This window comes from Trachurus japonicus, chromosome 15, assembly GCF_045865225.1.
Source record: "Trachurus japonicus isolate A0001 chromosome 15, Traja_1.0".
Lineage (NCBI taxonomy): Eukaryota > Metazoa > Chordata > Actinopteri > Carangiformes > Carangidae > Trachurus > Trachurus japonicus.
The window spans coordinates 27,775,348-27,796,221 of NC_140921.1; the positions used below are offsets into that span (position 1 = coordinate 27,775,348).

Genomic DNA, 20,874 nt, shown 5'->3' on the forward strand with positions numbered 1-20,874 from the left:
AATCGAGTTGTATATTCTGTTGTTGTTGTTTCTGTCTTGGTGTTACAACAGGTAAATCTAGCCTCTCACTCAGGCTCAGCTCACTAACATGGGGGGTGGTAATAACACTGGTAGTGTTGTGCCCAGTCTGGTGGTCAGTCCTCATCATTGAGGTTGCCGGCTACTTTCACATAGAGTAACGAGTAACGAGTCCATTTAGAAAGTTCCAATTGTATTTATTAAGTTGAGAAACTAAGGAGTTACACTACTTGTTACTGCAAAAAAAGTAATTGAACGGCAGTAACGCGTTACTTTTAATGCGTAACGCCCAACACAGCTGACGGCGTCAGTGTACCCGGCAGTGTGACTGTGCCCCGGCTTTGAGCATCCTAAAAATATCCCTCACCAAGTATGCGGATCAAAGGGGGCAGCAACACCGCCACGAATCCCTCCCCGGTATTTAACCTAAAGCCTCCCAGAGGAGGAGCGAAGGGCCCGCGGCATCCAGACCAGAGCAGAGCAGAGCAGAGCAGAGGAGAGAGAGAGGGACTGGCTCGGGTTTCAGAGACGCGCACTGGCGACGGACCTGCAGCACCAGAGCGCGATCGCTCAGAGGAGAAGCAGCGAACGGGCAAACGGAGCGGAACGCAGGAGAATCAGAGTAGTCATCCTCATCAGTGACTGGCTGATGACAGGTCTATAGACAGCCTCGCATTCTCACTTTCATGTAGTTGCTGATCTGAGCGCAGCAAGACAGTTTGGAGACAGTTTGGAGAGGGAGAGAGGGACATCTGCAAAACTTCACAAAACGTCCCAGAGTCGCTGTGTTGTTGCTGGGGAAAAAAACACGCGTGCGTTGCTCTTCACCAGATGTACAGAGGACACCGCTGTGGATTGAACCAAAGTTAACTGTCCGAAATGGAGCAGGATCGCAAATGGGAAGTCACTGGGAAGTCGGCGGCTGAGGAGTGGAGGAGCCGCGGTGAGCAGCAGCAGCAGCGCAAACCGTCAGATCGACCCGTGTGGAGAAATTGGAGAGATTTGTCTGGCATAGCGATTTGCATCGCACTGTCTGTCCTGTGCGTTGGAGTTTGCATTGTGGTTTTTGTGCGGACCTCGGAATTGCAGTCCAGGATAATAAGCCTGGAGCAGCAGCAGCGGGACCCGCAGCACTCCGCGTGGAGGTTGTCTCTGGAGCAGGTGGAGCCCATGATCCTGGGCAGACTAGACCAGATCCTGGACGAGGTGAGAGTTTGACTTCAAAACTAAATCTGAACTTTTTATTAACAGTAATATATGATCTCACGAGTTTTTTTTATAAGAGGAGCAGACTGGTTTGGCTTAGACATGATATAAATTGCCTTTCGGTTTATTCTAATTCTGCAAGTGGTCTGTGTGAAACCAGAACCCCACAACACCCCTGGACATTCTGTTTCCCCCGGGTGAGATGTCTGCTGACACTCCCGGTGCTGCTGCTGCTGCTGGTGGTGGGGGTCTCTCTTTTTTATGTCCTGCAAAGTAATGTGGACTCCACTCTGTCATTTGTGTTGGTATCCTCACACTTATAATGTATCCTGGTTCTAACTGTATCCAGGATATGATACAGAACATAACATGAACACTGAGATCTAACCTATCTATATACCACTCTCAGGTTACTGTTCTCTTTGAAGTCTCTTAATCCCAGACAGACAGACACCCTGTTATTTCCGTATCAAGGAGCAAGTGAAGATTTATGGTTGGCTGGAACATATTTTATAATGCATGATGAGCCTATTTATTTTATTTCTACCCCTTTCCTAAATTGCAAAATTTACAGTGTAAGCTGTGAGCAACAGTGAGTGCAGCGCGACAGTGCAGGTCCTCTCCTGTGAGGGAAATTGGGAATGTCTGCATGCACATGAATTTTGGTGAAGTTCTGTCCCCTTGGTTTATATCTGTGTCTGGTTTCTAGCTCAGTGTTGGTTCCTATTTGAGGTCCCTACTGATGGGCCACAAAGGCATTGAAAATGGGCTGACAGATCATTTGCAAATTATGCAGTTTTGGTGAATAAAAAGCAACTACAGTGTCTATATAATTCAAATAATAAAAAATATTATATAATGTTTTAAGCTCACATAATCTATAAAAGGATATTCATTTGCATATTTTTTATTTTATTTTATCAAAAACTAATTTCATATATACCTGGATATGCATCGTGTGCATACTGACAAAGTGATGTGTGATCTGATGAGGGTGCCAGTCCCCCAGGAATCAAATTCTCATCTTTTTGCTTAAGTGCAGAAGTCTATCATGTGGTTACCTTTAATTAAAGGTCTTAATCTTTAATTAAAGGCACTGTCCCTATTTTGTTTTGTTTTTGATTTGTTTGTGTTTTTGTGTTGTTCTGCTTGCTGCAAAACAAATTACCCTCTCGGGGGATAATAACGTTTTCTGAATTTGAATCGGAATCTGAATTAATATATGTTTATAGTCAATGCCAGTAGCCTGGTAATGTAACGGTTGGAGCTGGTGCTCATTACTGCTGAGGGTTTGTCCGCTTAAGGACGACAAGGCTTTCGACTTTTACAGGTAAGTAGCATCTTTATTTCCCCAGCAGACCTCTCTTTGATCACTGAGCATCTCCGCTTGTTGCAGTTAGTGGATTGTGTGTTGTTTTGGCTGGTGGTTTTTATTCCACACACTGGTCTCAATTAAGTGGTTTTGCCTTGCTGTGGTGACTGAGTTAAGGGTTGTTGGAGTACTTTTTTTTTCTTGTGCTGAAGTTGCTAATTTAGCCCTCGACTAATTTGTACACAATGCTACTTTCTGGTAATTATTTTGTTAGACTGGGTCACATGATGTTTTTGCTGGGTTGATCTCACTCCACAGCTACTGCTACGTCTCTGGCTTCATGCGTTACTTCTCTTGTTTCTGACCGATGTGACAAAGATGCATTGTGTACTGCAGCCTCAGGGAAGCTTGTAGGGAGCAAGATGGAACAGACAAGGAGTCCCACCTCCTGAGCAGCAGGCTAGCATGAGTCAGATGCAGACTCCCAGAAGAATCATGAGGATTCTTAAGCGAGCCATTGAGCTGGCTGTGTCACTGCTTTGGTTTGAGGATGCTGCCCCTTCAGAGGCTTCAGATGCTCCTGCTGTTTTCAGGCGTGCTCCACAACCATCTACTTTTTGGTCTCCACCCTCTGTACACCCTCCATACATCACTGAACTTCAAAGGTGCTGGCCTGACCCCAAAGGGCTCCTCCACCTACCCAGTGATTGCAGGGCCTTGGCTGCTATTAAGGATGCTGCCCAGTGTGGCCCAGACCAGACCAGATGCCTGATGATGATGATTCCAATGCTTCTCTGATAGCATCTCCAGATGAAGACTTAAGACCAAATACCTCCTGCCCACGTCAGCAGTGTAGGACTGATGACCTCCTTTCCTTACCAGGAGCTATAATGTAGCAACTTGGATGGGATGTCTGGAGAATTCTCTCTCCCACCTCGCCATAGGTCTGTCATGGACTCTCCAGGCAACGCAGAGCTCCAATGACGCTTTGCTCCAGCTGTTTGCCTTATAACCGGGGGGGTTGGTAGGCTGATGTCTACATTGATCTTTGGTACATGGCCAAGTATGACTACCCCACATTTGGGTCTGCAGCCCCATAAGCCTTGGGATATAGTGCACAAGTAAACAAGGTGAAAGAGCAGTTTGTTGACCTGGGTTGAACACCTTTGCCTAAAACCTGGGAACACCAGCAGTACTCGTAGCCCCCTGAGAGCCGGTCACTCTTCTTTTCAACAGAAGCACCCTCAGTATAGGCCCCTTTGCAGGAAAATCCCACCAACCAACCTCCCAGGCCACCGAAAGGTCACGGAGGTTGGGCGTGACTCTCCAGACACGTCCAGGCAGCAGCCATTTCTCTCCGCAACCGCACAGCCACCGGGAGGCTTTGATTTCGGACCCATGGGTGTTGTCAACCTTTTTTCAGGGGTATCCAGCATTCAGTTCAGGCATCAGCCTCCAACGTTCATCTTGGTCAGAATGACTGTTGTCAAATGATCCCCCGAGGGCTCTGGCTCTCTGGCAGGAAATTTCTGTACTTCAGAGGAAAAGCGCCAAAGCATATCTGGAAGGTTCACTTGGATGGAGAGGGTTCTACTCAAGACATTCTTGTCCAGAGTGGATGGATCATATGTAGCGTTGCACTGAAGACTCCTCAAAGGGCTCATGTTTGGCTGGCTTTAGCAGGTTTGATTGGAGTTGGCCCAAATCAATCGCTCCCCCTTTTTTTCCCCACTTTTATTATTTAACAACAATGACGTGGTTTATTGTTAGATGCAGGCATTTTGTTATATTCTGATTCACGTCAATGGACACAATCAGTCATTACACAGGGAGGTGGTCACTGATCGACACTTTACACATGTGTCAGACCTGGTGAAAATGTGTTTTTGGGATCTCACACATGGGTGGGGCAGACTCATAGCACCACCTAATGGCAAAACTGAATATAACGTTTTATTCTTATATATACTCCTACTAAGGTTGTTCACAGCCTCTCCAAATGAGGTCTGCAAATGCTTCAGGTTCTTTTTGATGTCTTCGTATGACAGTTGTGTGTTAAAGTAAGGATGTGGCTGTGGTGGGTTCCGTTCATAACGTAAATGCATGGCGTAAATTGATGGCCTTAACGAGGTCAAAATCTTCTGAAACTTTTCACGCGTATTAGACCTGCTAAACATTTTGTATGGGCCATACATATGGGTGGGGAAAAATGGCTTGATGGCCCCATCTAGAACAATTCAATAGTGGTCACATTCCCCCCTGGTTTATGCATGAAAATTGGCAGGCAGAATGTACAAAAAAAGCCTCCAGTAGCCACAATCGAAAACAAGCAGGAAGTTTTAATGCAGAATTTTGGCGCTGTATTTTATATTTGACGACCTCATACTTTATAAAACTCCTCCTGGGAATTTATCTGATCGACATGGATCTAAATATTTGACCAGCCTTTGATCAAGTTATTGAAGCTTGTGGCCTCTGTGCAAATTTTGATCATTCAATATCAAAATTCAAATCGCTGGATTGTGATAAACTTCTAAGGGATTGTCTGCATTCCAGTATGTGAGGGGTTTTTAACCTTGTATTTGACTGATTTAAGGCAGAAAGGATTCTAAATGGTAAAAATATGAGTATTTTGCTATTTTTATGTAGAATATTCATATCTATTTAGTTAGAGCTTAGATGTTAACTCATTTCCATTGTGTTGTCTTGTCTGTGATTGTTTTTTGTTAATTTCAATCACATTTTCCACGAGCAAATCCTGATTTTAAAAAGATAAAATAATTCTTCTGTCTAATTAATAACACAGAATATTTGTCAGTACGAAAGCTATAAGTAAAAATGTATAAACACTTATAAAGGCTTCCTGATTAGAAGTGAGAGTGAAACCATGAACCAACCTGGCAACTTAAAACCTGCTCTGTGTTAAAAGTGTCATTAGATGGTCATTAGAAAGTAGTTCTAGTGTTTAATTAAGACCGATCAGTAGAACAGCGTCCCTTCACAATTGTGAATTTTACCAAGCAGGTTGTATATGTGCTCTAAATCCCATGGTAATGTGTGGCTCCTGGCTCTGGCCTCTGTGCTGCCCTTTCATACACCACTTCCACAGCTACACTAACAAGCACTCCCACCGTGATTGAAATCCCACAGCAGCCCTGTTTTCTCTTCTTCCTTGGGCTTTGACCTAACTTTTATCATCCCCCTCCACCCTGACCCACTTCAATAGGACCCAGTATAATGCACTTACCAGGAGGAGAAAGAGCACATGGAGCCTTCTGTTAAGGAGGGCAGGGCTCCTGCGCTCCTCATTATATTAGCTGAAATAAAAAGTTAATCAAAGCAAATATCAAGTAGAAATCCAAGACAGAGGCAGCGTAGTGTGTTATTTTGGTGAGCTGGTGATTTATTACAGACAAAGAAGAGTTCAACATTTCGGGAACCACATGCATTCTTTTAAGACGAGAAGATTGATACCGATCTGAGAGCTGAGGTCAGAGTATTTTCAGGGCCATAGCCCCTTTTTTAGAAGTACTGAAGTCAATCAGAAGTATAATAATAACAATTGTCAATGAGAAAGCAGCACAACGACGTTCAATAAATATATGGGACATTGCATATTGGTCAAATTGGGTAAATGGACTTTTTTGACTGTCTATCTATCTTTCCTCCTCATGTAGAATACACCTAACTGATTTATTAGATCCGTGTAAAGTAATGAGTCCAGCAACAGGCGGTGCCACTCCCAGTCAGAGTGAATTAACCCATATAACGTACAGCTGCTGAGAGCACAGTCACCATAATTACACAGTGGAGAAGTCCCAGCAAGAACTCAGGCAAAATAACCCAATGAGCTACAACAGGGAGTCAGGGACGATATCACATGGCGTGCAAATGTGCGCAGCAAGTGCATGTGTACACACTCATAAACAGACACAGTAAATAAACACAAATAAGTAGATAGCTGAAGCAGATGGGAGGCAAAACAAACACTTTCAACATTTTTTGTTCAAATATAGCAAAGTATGAGAAGACCCCAAACACGGAATGCTTTAATATAAGTAAGATATGTTCCAGCTGATCAATAGAAGTGGTTTCTTTACAGTTTAAGTTGGTCAGCGATGCTGGTGGTAGATCCCTATAGTGGGAGAAGAATCCCTTGGTTTTCATCTCCAGATGGACCTGGGGCATTGCAGCCTGCCTCTTTGTTTAGCTTGGTGTGTATAAATAGTCATTATTAATGGGACACAAGTACAGATGTGGTGTTCTGTAGAGAGAGGGCGGGAAGTCTGTGGTACTTTCACCCAACACTGTCCAGATTCCACCACACTGTATCCTTCAATGATGACCAGTTTCCTCTGTTATGGAAAACGTGCCTGGTTCCAGCAGCGCAGAGTTGGTCCTTTATAATTATTCCAGTCAGATCTGGACTGCAGCCGAATCCGCCAGTTCACTGAGTGATGTTTGAAGTAACCTTTGTCTGCAGTTATTGGTCCTGAGTTTGAGGCCATGTAGAGGTTTTTAACTGTCTTCTAAAATTAAAAATTAATAATATAGTACACATTTTATTCATTACCACAGACACACATACGTATACACTGTAGCTATTTAGACCCAGTCCCACACACATCCTGCTGCCAGAGCACCAAAGGTTGATTAATACGCCTCTGAAAATAACTCCCAACAGAAGCACCATGAAAACTCCCATTTTACTGATACTTACTAGTCCAGGGAATAATTTTTTTTAAATGAAACTATAAATTAGTGAGCTGTGTTTAAGCTTTCAGCTGGAACCAATGGACTTGGAGTGGAGAACCACAGTCAGGGCAGGGAGGTCAGAGAGTACACACAAGTAACACACTAACACATTGTTGAATTTGTCAGCAATAAAAAATATACTGAATGAAGGAATTTCTCTGTTCTCTTCAATTGCATCAAAATATATTTAAAGGGACAATGAGGAGTTTCTATTTGGTTATAAAAGAAAGTGTCACGTTAAAGTGTCACGTTAACGTTAATTTGTTATTTTAATTAGTGGCGGAAATGCTGGGTGAGCTGACCAGTGTTTCCTTACTTTCGGTTTCGCGGACGCTGCCCGGCGAGTCATGAGAATAACGCCGCCGAATCGCCGTTTATGGTCGGAACTACGACGGTATGTGATCGTCTTCGAACCTCCGACTTTCATTGTTGATGAATGAAAACATTCTTGGCAAGACGTCCGTCTTGAGCCGGTCCAAGAATTTCACCGTGCGCGGGGAGGCTCATGGTAAATGTAGTATGAGAACACTTCGCTTTCCAAAACTCCTCGTTGTCCCTTTAAAGTGAGATAAATGTAGGAATATTACACAGCATGCAACTCTTTAAAATCATGATTTGGTTTGAACTTTTCTGTTTATGTGCAGATTCAACAAATGAGAAACAGTGTTTATCAATGAACTCTGGAGGTATTGGAAGCTACAGTATTAAACTTCAGACAGAGCCAGGGTGCATTCACTTGGCTTGCCTTTATAAATGCAGTTTGGTATTTAACATGTGATGGTGAATTAACAGGTTTAAATAGAGAGAGTCAGGTGTCACTGCAGGTTTTACAAACTACATCGTGTCCTGTCATTCATTTTCCAACCAGAAAAAAAGGTCATTTCTCTGAATAAGCAAAACATGTTTTCAGTATGAATATCTAAAGGTTCCTGCAAATTGTCAACAGGTGCTTTACGCTACCAGTTAAAAAAGCTCACTGAGGTCCCAGAATCCAGTCCTTCTACCCCCAAAATAATTATCATATCCTTAACATCGCCACTGAAACAGCCTGACCCTCTCAACTGCCCCCTCTCTCTGCTGTTATCTTGCCCCAAACATGGCCCCTTAAACATTTACAATTAACCACAAAGTGCTCTCTGCAGACCTGGTAGAAGCCTGGTGCACACGGAGCGCAGAGGTATAATAGTGAGCCTGAGGCCAAATTACCGGTTGTAGAAATGTAAATAATACAGTCTCCCACTTCGCTTGTTTCCTCAGTGTGTTTATCACAGAGCTGTCACTCATTACAGTGTGAGGTCTACACACATACACACACACACACACACACACACACACACACACACACACACACACACACACACACACACACACACACATACTCGAACACAAAACAAACACAAAAACATATATCTCTATGATGCCTATGTAGGGAGTATACAGTATACACATGACTCGTGTGTATTGTATGTGAATCAAAAACCCTAATGCTAACAGCAGACTGCAGTGGAAGTGCTGGACCCCTACACACACACACACACACACACACCGCACACAGTTTAGTGATTGATACAGTGAAAAATTACAAGTTATCTTGAGTCTGAACAGACATAGTGACAAATGTACAGTGAGGATTTATAGTGAGCTTATGTTAAAGTATTTTCATAATGAAAACATGAGATTTCTGTCAAAAGGAATCAGTCCAAAAGGGGTTACAGAATTTATACTTACATTTAGTAAGTAACCCCCCAGTAGAGGACTGCAGTCATCCATAAATGAATGTCTGCTAAAGCACTTGCTAATAGAATGTAAGCACTGTGTGATCGTGATGGAATAATTTGTCAGCATTAAAAAACTCCCACGTATGTGTTGAGTAGGTCATTCAGACTCATTTAATGTAAGTTTTGGTCCACTTTCAGCAGCTGTCTAAACTGTGCGTTCAAACCACAACTGTTTGGAGCGACAGTAACAGCTCTTAACCCTTTGTAGGGCACTCATTTAAATACTTAGAAATATATATGAAACAAGTTATTATTTTTTTGTATTATTTCGCAATGAAGTTACCATATACATATAGTTCCTTACCATTCAAAGTTTATAAATACATGTAGTTCAAGGAATATTTATTAAAACATAAAAATGTATCTTAAACTTGAAGAACTTATTATATTTGTCAAAAGTGACAAATAACGTGACTGAATATGGTCACCTGCGCGATAAATGGTTAATGTCAGACAACAGGACAGAAAAATTATTTGTTATCCCTGAATTGGCAGACTAAAACCACTTTAAAAACTAACTTTTAAGCTTCAGGACAGATGGTGAATCAGTTGTGTGATTGGTTTTTCCATAAAATTAAATGAATCTGTGGAAAAGAATACAGTTCTCGCCTATTCTACTTGTATGTGGCCAGGATAAAATAAAGTAACGAGTTAAACTGTAGTGATATTACAAACTGGGCGTTAGTTTCAATTTATAGATTTATAGTTTTGTCTAATTTTACAGTCATCCATGACATCCCTAATTGGACCTATTTCAATTGAGAAAAGTTCTCAGAAGAACCGCATGGTAAGGATAATGGCCACAGACCATCTCCAAGCAGCTTGATGTTCCTGTGACCACAGCTGCTAATATTATCAAGACGTTTAAGGTCCATGGGACCACAGCCAACCTCCCTGGATGTGGCCACAAGAGGAAAATTGACCCCAGATTGAACAGGGGGACAGTTTGAATGGTGGAAAAGGAACCAAGGAAAACTTCAAAAACAATACAAACTGACTTTTAAGATGAAGGTACAACAGTCCAGTCGCTTTCTGAAGGAAAGAGGAACGCTGTGGAAGAAAAGCTACTTCTGAGAGTGAAACATTAAAAAAAAGACTGAAGTGAAATGTTCTAGGAGACTGTCTGTGAACAGATGAAACAGTCACATCAGCTCTGAGTGTTATGTTATATGTTCATCAGTTATGGTGAGGGCTCAGTGACGTCAGTTGCCATGGCTTCTTCTCCAACAGGATGGTTGATGCTCAACATGCATCTGAGACCAGCCAAGAAGAAAATATTAGTGAAGCAGCCTGCTGGGAGTCCTCATCTTGATCCAACCAAGACCAGAAACATCAAACATCAAAGTTCAGCCAAACTACCAGTGTTTTACCAGAGGAGGGTAGAAGCCTCATTAAGATCTGACAGCTTTGTTCATTTTATACACGCTGTAGCGTTACTTATCGTACAGATGAGATCCAGGCTATATGGTGATTTTGTAAGGCAGGCGAGAACGCTGCATGCTATTGGAGGGTTACAACAATAGTCCTTCTTCTATGCTACACTTTGCGCCGTCCCTGTGCACATGCATTGTCCAGTTTCAGTCAGATGAAGGTGTATACCTACTGTATGCAGAAGAAATCTACTTTCCAATCACATTATCTGGGAGTTTTAGTTGGATCTGAAGAAGTCCAGTCTTAAAGTGTAGCCACACTATACCCGACTAAATCGCTGAGTGTCGTGTCGCCCTCATTGAAAATACATTGGGTTGTGCCATTGGGTGTCGCTGTCACTGCGCAAAGCATGCTGGGATACCCTACGGCGCGACCCAATGTATTCTCAATGAGTGCGACACGACACTCCACGATTTGGTCGGGTATAGTGTGGCTGCACCTTTAGTGGGACTAATGCATTTACATGCACTTTAGATGTCCAGTTATAGACGACGTTGGGTTTTTTGAATAGCCCCATTTGAATCAAAGTTATTATTATTAATATAGACACATTAAAGCCATTATTGGGTTTTTTAAAGTGTCATGTAAACCTATTGAGCAAGTCTGTTGTGGTAAACATGGAGTAGAGTAGTGGATGACGATTGGTTTACCTTTTTAAGTGGAATGATTCAGTTGTTTTGGGCCTGCCTGTACTGAGGCCAATGAACAGGACATGAATTAAAGGCTATTGACAATCTGATTCTGTCACCAATGTGACCTTTGACACAGTTAAAGTTGTATAGGAATAACTGGGTGCTGTTTTTGTTGACAGTGGAGCAGACAGAGCTCTGGTTGCACTGCTCTCTGCGTTACAATATTGTGAATGGAGTCTGACAGTTGCAGTCAATGAAATACCAGGAAATACTTCAGTAACTTTTTGAAACAGACCCTCAGACTATCACGTCAGGAGGTATGAATGTATGACTGCTATGTATTTAGTCCTATTCTAAAACTTGGAGCTATAGATGTGTTAAAATGACTCTTCATACACTGAAATGTTGCACATTTTTCCTTAATGACCTCTTATTCAATCAATGCCTGTCATCCCAAAAAGCAGGATAAGTGGCATATTGGCGTGACAGGCAGTACCCAGAATACTGCGGCAGTGCTCAGAATGACGGTGCCTTCATAACATTCCCTTTTAGCACCTGTTGCAGCGCTCTAAACAGCCTGCTCTGCCATTCTCCTGCTGCTGCCAGTGGGACTGACCGTCATGCGCTGGAGAATGTGTTGGCTTTGTTTTCTGCTCAGGGTCAAATCACACGCAGCCTGTTGTTGGTCTAATGAGATCAACTGTCACACATGTGCACCGATCACATGTGAACTGTGAGTTTGTCGGTCACTCTGATTGCAGCTCTTTTTACCAATGATGGCTTTACCGTTGAGCCTGAAGGTTCACTTTTCGTCAAGTGCCCGCAGTCGCGTAAATGGACTGATGTCTCAGATCTTTAAAAAGACAAGGAGCATGACCAAGCAAAACTGTCAAATTCAAAGGTGCAGGACAACATTTGGCCAATCATCCCTCACGTATGGAATTCCTCAGAAATCAAATCCCAAACAGAACTAAAGAGGTTTAGTCAGCAACAGCACTTTACCAATGTTTAATGTTAAATTTAACTTGCATTTTAATCTGCAACTGCAACTGTGTTTATAATTCATGGTACAGTACTTACTCATTGTATTATTCACTGTATTGTATCAGTGCATTTTTTATTGTATTCAGTATATTTTATTCTATTCTAAAGCCTGACCAGGGACAAAGACTGCAAAGTAGTTGAAGCTAGACTTGATGTCTTATTTGCGTCACATTTTCCCCATTTTCTCTGGCAATTTTGTATCATCCCTGTTTAATAAACATTCTAATAAATTAATTAATGTGATTAACATATGAAAGCCTGGTCAATTTAAAATTCTGCTGAGGTACTGGGTGAACCCTGTCTGCTTCTGGACTTCGAAGCCAGATGCAAGATTCATATGTAGATTCATGACCAAAGCTGTGTGTACATGTATGCATAAAAGTAGGAATATATAAACACATTGTTTTCATCAGAATTATAAATAATATTGCATCGTTCCACTTCATAAATCTCACTCATTGAGCCTCATTTCCACTCCCACGATTATCCATAAATGTATGAAGACATCTTAATCAATCAGTATGATTTCTGCTAATGTAAAGTACTATGAACCTCATTTATTGAGACTACAGACATGTGTTTGAGGCTCTGGTCAGGCTCTAACACTGTGATGAGTAAATATTGAAACAGGTTACAGAATGACTCATGATGATTAATGAGGATATTAAATGATGTTGAAAGAAACAATTATTTGTGAATTGTAAAATTGTTATGTCTTTGGTCATTTGTTATGGTATTAATGAATGAAACTCATTGAAGATCATTGGATTCCCTTCACTAACATGGATTGCTTTGGAAAACCATGTGTATTCAGGGTCAAGGGAATGTGTGAGGTGCCACATGTGCAGTATACTACCCTTTATACATATCAATGTATGTGTGGTCAATGGTATTCACATGGTTTTTCTGTTTATACATCATTATTTAGTAAATTTCCCATAATGGGATCAATAAAAGTCCTGTTTTTCAGTGAGACTCTCTGTTTTAATAAGAGTATGACTCATATGATTCATTCTTTGTGGAAACTCATAAATTATGTTTTGATGAGATAAATTTAATCAGATACAACATGATGTTAAATGCATTCAAACGCTCTTGTTCTCTTCCATCTGTGTTGCAGAAACTGTCAGTAAGATTACCGAAGACTCGGGAGGTGAGAGAAGTTTCTCACAGCTGCCTCTGTCCTCCAGGTAAGTTCTTCTTCTTCCTCCTCCTCCTCCTCTCTCTCTTACTGACACATCAACTTCACTGATAAAGAATGTGTGACACATCTAAACTGTTCGTCAGATACAAGACCATTCGAAATACACAGGGCTGCTATGGAGTAAGACAGCTTCCAAAAAGATGTGTCCATGATTCTAACCATTCGTATTTGTAATGATAAACATTTGTATGTCAATAAAAAAGTTGTACACAAAATTCTGCTGTCAAACTTTCCCCTGTGACCTGCCTGTGACGTATGTGATGTCATTTCAACACTTTTCTACTCGTACCCACAAACTTGAATTCGTGTTCACAGTGAAGACTTTGTAGTCGTAGAAATTAGAGTTGTATTCACAAGACTTTGCACTCACAGCTTTTAGATTCATACTCGCATAAAAACAATCCTAACCCGAACAATTTCTCAGACTCATGTGTATGACAGCAGAATTTTGTGTACCACTTTTTTATTGACATACAAAACTAAAGTTTATCATTACAAATACGAATGGTTAGAATCATGGACACATCTTTTTGGAAGTTGTTTTACTCCATAGGCTGCAAGTGTAGCTTCATACATGTCAGTGCTGCAGGTTGATAGTCAGTGTTTCTAGGCCTTCATATGAATGGTTTTGTGTTGCTCTACCATAAAGCCTGTGTGGGTCTGTACCTGTAGTAACAGACACAGTGTTTTGTCCTGTTGTTGTGTGAGTGTTCAGTTGTATCTTTATGTAATGAGCTGCTCAGTGGTGGTTTACTGTGGATTTTGAAGCAACTTGTTGTTTAATGAACAACAGAAAGTATAAAGACAAAACATAAAATGTTTAATTGAAAGGGAACAAGCAGCTGACACCGGCTCACCTTAAAACTCAACTCATTTGTTTAGAACAAAGTTTTTTATTATGTGAATCAAATGGAAGTCATGCTGTCAGTTTGTGTTCCTGTTGGAGAACTATGTGTTGCACTTGATGGTGGACATGCCAGCTGGGGTTGTGCCCTTCAGCTCGATCAGACATGATGACCAGCTGAGCTGTATTTCCAGCTCAGCCGGCAGCCAAGGCTATTCTGTGTCATCTGAGGTTCTAATGGAGGCTGCTGCGATGTGGGGACGGATCTGAGATGGGAAAGCTTCCAGATCATGTCATGGAGCGAGGGTTAAACACACTGTGGACAGACAATACACTGCAATATGATTATGTGCTGAATATGGATACTAGGACTTTGGCTGTGAGAAAGTATTTGTCTTTTAAATATATATTTGACTTTTCTAGTGGTAAGTATGACTTGGATGTTGATATGAATGGTTACATATACTTATACTTTTGTACATCATTAGCTATTCTTGTCTTGTACTTGTACACATACTGTGCAGGAATATCAGTGCACACAGAAAACACAGAAATAGCAGACTGTTATTTTTGGATATGAGCCTGTGTGTCATTAATGTTTGCAAAAAAAATCCACTCAGCTGCTGGTTTGGGACCACCAAGCTAAAACTAATAAAGCCTGAGGACATTCAGGTAAGATGAGAGAGATAAATGAACTGCAGCCAAGGTAAACCCAGCTCAGACAACAGAGTTTTAAACTCATTTAGTCAAATACAAAAGCTCTTCATTAAATATGGCCTTAGTTCTAATGCTGCATTTATAATCACTCCATTTCATAACATCAAAGAGAACAGGCAAATATTGGAAACAGATCTCAGATTATGTTCTTGCTATTTTGCATGTTGGCCCTCAGGCACTGTCTGTGGAAGCCAGAAAAACTATTGTTTAAAATGAAGAGTTTAATTATACCTGACTGAGCATCTGCTTCAGGTGCTTTTTTATTTATTATTTTATTTTACAGTTATTATATACTGAAAATGTATATATGTATAATATATATATGTTCATACACATATAGGGTTAATTGTGGTTCAAAATGAGGGGTGGCTCCACTGTTACTGTCGAACGCTGCACATTAACAGAAAACTCTTAAGGTTCATGTTCTTATCTGATTGTGTGTCTGTGTGTGTGTGTGTGTGTGTGTGTGTGTGTGTGTGTGTGCGAGACAGCCCCTGTGAGAACGGCCTAACCTCACATTAGTGTTAATTTGTCTTGACAATAGGATGTTAGTGTTGTAACATGTCAGTAAATGTCAGTGGGACGGCCCGTGAATGACTGTTAAGGTGGAGCTTCAGAGGACGCTCTACAGATGTGGAAGTCTTTCATCCCCGAGCCAACAGATGGTCTGACACTTTTACAGCTTCGTGTGACTTTCTGCGTCTCACAACAGGTAGAGGGAGGGAGTCTGGGAGAGGAGGGAGCCGTCCGTATTGTCAAGTTACTTGTCTGAAAAACTGACAGACCGTCAGACAGCAGTGTTACGTGTGTAACGTTCACTTTTCCTGTAGGATACATGGTGCCCAAAGCCTCCTGCAAACTGCAATCAATATGCTTTTGTAGATAATCTGTTCTTTTTCATTTTTAAACCCCTTTAAATTCTACAAGTCTTAAAACAATGAATGTAGATAAAACACTTGACATATTTAAATATTGAAATCACAGACTTTATTGCCAGGTCTCTGAAATCTCCACTTTCAGGCAGAGTAGTGAGACCTCAGCATCCTCAAGGTCATGGTCTTGAACACTACATGGATATATGGATACCAATGTCATTTTATGCCCCAGAGTAATATATAATATTGATGAATCATTAGACCAATCATTGTATTCATCATCGGACAACAACAATTTGATATTGTTAGTCTATCATTGGCTCCATGTGCCAGTTTAGGGTTAGTAAACTACAGTAATTGCTGTATAATCGGCGACTGCGGCCTGTTTCTGGTTGTAGCTGTTGTCAGTTCAGTCTGCAGTAAATTGCATCATGAATACTACTAAAACTTTATACTTTAGTAGTAGACATGATCTGATCTGTCATTTCATGCTGCTGTTCTGCTAGCACATTATCACAGCAGACAGGGGTTGATGTGTGTACCTAACCTCTTAATTATCTATGGGAGTGTTTTGGTGTGACAGCCAATCACAGCGCCTTCTTGTATTCCTTTAAAGGACAGGTTTTTGCCATGACAACATTGTCATCTTGTTTTTATTCACTTATATTGTACTTTATGGATTAACATGCATTTGTTAAAGACACCTGCTGATTTTACAGATTTGTTGATTCTATTCATAGACATGTCAGCTGTCAGCTGTGCTAAAGTAACAGACACATGCAAACTCCTCTTCTGATATCAAATTGTGTGCAAGGCGAATATGAATCTCTCTCAGGACATTTTAAGAGACACATTGTAGTAATGTTCAGAAAACCTCATAGCACTGAACTGGAATCTATAAGGGGAGCTGTAGTCGATCCCTTCATCTCTCACTGCCTTAAGTCTTTACTAAAGTTTCTTGTACAATGCTCCAGTAAGATCCTGCACCTCTGACCTTTGCTGGTTAATTGTGCAATCACTTTCTGTTGCCTTGAGATTGCAATGAGCTCGACCACAGCTCCTTTTAAGACGAACCAGTCAGTCACAGTGATGTGATACCAATCCACCACAAAATGAGTCAGTGAGATCTGTATTTTGAGTTGGTTGGTTGGTGATTGATTTACCCTCAAGCTGTAACTTACATGTCTAGCAGCTAATGACTAATGATCAATAATAATCATCAGTAATAATTAAGTGAGACTCTTGATGAGCCAGAACAAAGGATCTCCTGAATCTCTCAGTGCTGAGGTGTTGGCGGCTTCTCTGACCGGTCAAAATGTCATGGAGAGGGTGGCTTGTGTTGTCTAAGATGTCCTACGTCTTACATTGCGTGTCTCTCTCAACGACAATCCTGACTGAGTCCAGACTCGCTGTGGTTGAGGGCCAATCACAGTCCCCAGCTTTTTTAACCAGGGTGTCCAGTCTCCTTGTGTTCAGGTCAGACATTCCAGGATACCAACAGGCCCAGGCTCAGTGTGTGTCAGCTGGCCTGTGGTCTTTTAGATTAAATTTAATGTTAACCTCAAATATGGGCATAAGAGAACTCCCCTTGGCGTCACTCTAAAATCAGTGATGCAAACTTCTCATATTGAGAGTAGTAGCATGGAAGGCTTCTCTCAAAATGATAAAACTGCAGATCTAACTGTAACAGTCCCTCGACATCACAACCGCACCCTGGCTGAAACTGGTGAGTCAGATTTGATGTGGAAAATTTGATTCAGAAAACTATGACTGATCCATAGTATTTTTTTTTCACACAGAACTATCTTGTCACCTCAGAGCAGACTCTGTTCTGGGCTATCTCATGATAAAGCCAGAGGGGCTTAGCTGTACTTGTATCTGTGAGATGTAAATAGCGCAGTGGTTAGTGCGGGAGGCCGACCTGTGTAGACGGTGCTATGCAAAAACAATGTAGCTTTTTTTTTTTTTTTATTGCCCAAGGTACAAACCCTGGGCCCGCGGGGCGGGTGGTGCTGGAGAGGAGCTGGATCTCTGGGCACTCGGAGTATTCCCACTGGTCTGCCAGCTGACAGACCACAGCCTGGGATCAAAGAGAGAGAGTGTGTGCGTGTGTGCGAGTGAAAAGAGATACATGTTGAACTCCATGTCCCTATAAAACAAGACGAGACCACAACTGATTTCCAGGGGTGTGGAGATGAACTGATACGTCCTGAAACCCTGATACGACACTGATCCGACCGGCGCTGATCCAGACCTGACACCTGACAAACCTCTTTTCTGACCGTTTCTTACCGTCAGGTTTTGAAGCCGCGTCTCTGCTGCCTGATAACTGTTAATCACCGTCACACGTCCACTTACTTATTACTACACTCAAACAAATGTCAGGCATGTGCAATGCTGCCCAACATCACAATCCTAAAAATGCACAGAAGATGCCAGTGACACAGCAAACTCTCCATAAGATTGATGCTAGTGTTAGCATCTAACCCTGCTGCCCACGTCGGTTCAACTTAATTGAATCATATTAAATATGAGATGATTAATGTTGAATTGCTGCTCATTTGAATTGTAGATTTGTAAATAAATCACAATATGTGAGATATAGTTAAAAATGTGTATAGAATGTGCCAGGGCTGACGTCAAAACCCGGAAGTTTAGCATTGCGCTGGTTCCCGGAATAGAAAGTGATTGGGATTTTTTTGGATTATGTCAGAAAATAAACGCTAACACAAGTTTATGATACTTAATAGTTTTGTTCTTCACTTATGAACACCTTTTCTACCATATTTGAAGCTTACATGTGATGGCCAGAAGTAATAAGCTAACGTTAGGCTTTAGCGGACTACTGACGTCACCACCACTACGCTTTCCACTGATTTCAGCCACTTTATTTTAAAAACATTGAAATGGGACAGTTTTTACTTGTTGAAGAGCCACAAATAACATAAAATAACCTCCATAAGAACACTCTGGCCTGTTGGGGATGATGACGTTTAATGTCCCCAACAGGGTTTGTAGTTGTATTGAGCAACTTGTTAGCAACCACCTTTTTTACCACTTGTAAAAGCTTCAAATTTCACAAGTAGGGTGTTTACTGACGTGTTTTATAGAACAACACCTGAAACACCTGTTAACCACAGACCTAATTTGAGGTTTTTTACCAAAATCCCATTCATTGACTTTTAGACGAGGGAAGCGGAAGTGCTTAAAGCGCTAACAGAGTTCCATGTTTACTGGGTGTAGGATGTATATTGGTGCAAGAAAGTTGAGACGTAGTTCTGAATCTTTAGCCACATCTCAGTGCTACACCCCTAACAGCTCCCAGATCTGTTTCACTTGACGTGCTAAAATTAAACTGAAGTGAAATTTGGCTTTATCCATGCAACTAATCCAGACAATATTCAGTGTAGGTATTCTGTTTACTGTGGATGTGGTTGTAGTGAGAAAAAAAAAAAGGAAGCCTGTGATGCCCTTGTAAACAAGAGGGCTTCTTCAGATCTGTACAGCTGAATGGGGGGCCTGGGGGTGGGGGTGGGGGGCTCCCAGGGTTTTGGAGCCGGTTATTTAAGGAGTCCCCCAAGTTCACCTTGACATCTGTGCTGACAGGAAGAGAGCACAGCAGATCCTCTTTCTTCGTTGGTGATAAGTTTACAGTGCAGCTGCCAGTGTGTGGCCATACTGAGAGGAATGTGGCAGCCACAGGCAGGAGACGGAAGCTGTCAGCTAAACAGACAAAAGAGGAGGAAGAGCAATGGTGAAAAGATGGATTAAAAGAGGAAAACAAAACAAAAAGGGATACCGTCTGTGAGGGAGGACATGTTGTAAATTGCGGAATTTGGTATATTGATCCTGTTGTGTCATTTGCTTTGTATTTTCTGATCACTACACATAAATGATTATTAGAAAATCATTGTTAAAGGTAGAGTCTGTAGGATTTTCTTACAAACTAAATCTAGACTTATACAAAATAAATCCTGCTTCACTATAAGCTTCTATTCATGTGTGGTGGTGACTGTGTCTGCAGAGCTCCCTCTCCTCTGCATGTGTTTTGATGTTCTGGTGTAGTCGTGACGTTTCTGGTCGGAGTCGGTGTGTTTTCTTCAGCCAATGACAGAGCGCAGATGAAGTTGGGCGTGTGGAGCCGACCCGTGGGCTTGTATAAAACATGGTGACTGAACACCGTCAAGCCGCAGGAGAAATGATGGATACACACTAGGGCTGGGCGATGGGAGAAAAAATCCTATAATGATATTTTTTTTCATTTTCAGTCAATATCGATAGGCTATATATCACGCTATAAGTCAAATTACTATTTATGTGAAGCCTAAATGTTCACTTATACTCACAAGTGAGATTTGAAGATATCAGAAGGTTATTTTTGGATCAGGAACATCACCTGTGCTTCCATCGCATCTATTTTCTGCCAAAAATTAAACATGACAGATATAATGATTAACATTATGATCACAGCAGTTTCAGATAAATAAAACAGGTATTATAATATATTATTATAACAGGCTTATACTCCCTCTAAATTTTTTAAACCTTTTTTTTTTTTTTTTTTTCTGTAAGGGGACCTTGAGTGCCATGAAAGGCTCCTCTAAATAAAATGTATAATTATAATTATATAATATAATATAATACAGTATAATATAATATAAATATAGATTGACTCAACTGTTATGCTAAGGTGAAAAGAGAGAGGGCTTTATTATCATTGACTATTTGTATTGTCTGTCAAAACATGAATGAAATCGACTTTCTATCAATCACGTCTCATATTTCTATCTAGGAAAAGTTATTTCGCGATATGTATCATTACCGTTTTATCGTTCAACCCTAATACACACTTACAGCGAAGAAAAGGAAATACAGTCCAAGTGAGGAGCTGGAGTGTCAGGCCGTCACCGGGCCATCACCGGCAACAGGAGCCTCGAGGGCTACAGTATGCAGCGACATGAACACGAAAGCCGAGGGCGCTGGGCCTGGTGGAGCTGCTGCAGGTGCAGATCCTGGTGGTTGTAGCAAATATTCAAAGGAGAACTGTGAAGGCCGAAG

The 20,874-nt window shown here is 41.4% G+C and overlaps 1 protein-coding gene across 1 annotated transcript in view; it reads left to right on the top strand.

Annotated features, from left to right (window-relative positions):
* Positions 1–500: 500 nt before the first annotated feature.
* Positions 501–20,874, top strand: part of LOC146973865 (collagen alpha-1(XXV) chain-like) — a 55,813-nt gene continuing 35,439 nt past the window's right edge. The window contains exons 1-2 of the mRNA XM_085800861.1: positions 501–1,224; positions 13,297–13,366. Of these exons, the coding sequence (XP_085656987.1) occupies positions 898–1,224; positions 13,297–13,366 (397 nt within the window). The 5' untranslated portion in view covers positions 501–897. The remainder of the gene's footprint in view (positions 1,225–13,296; positions 13,367–20,874) is intronic.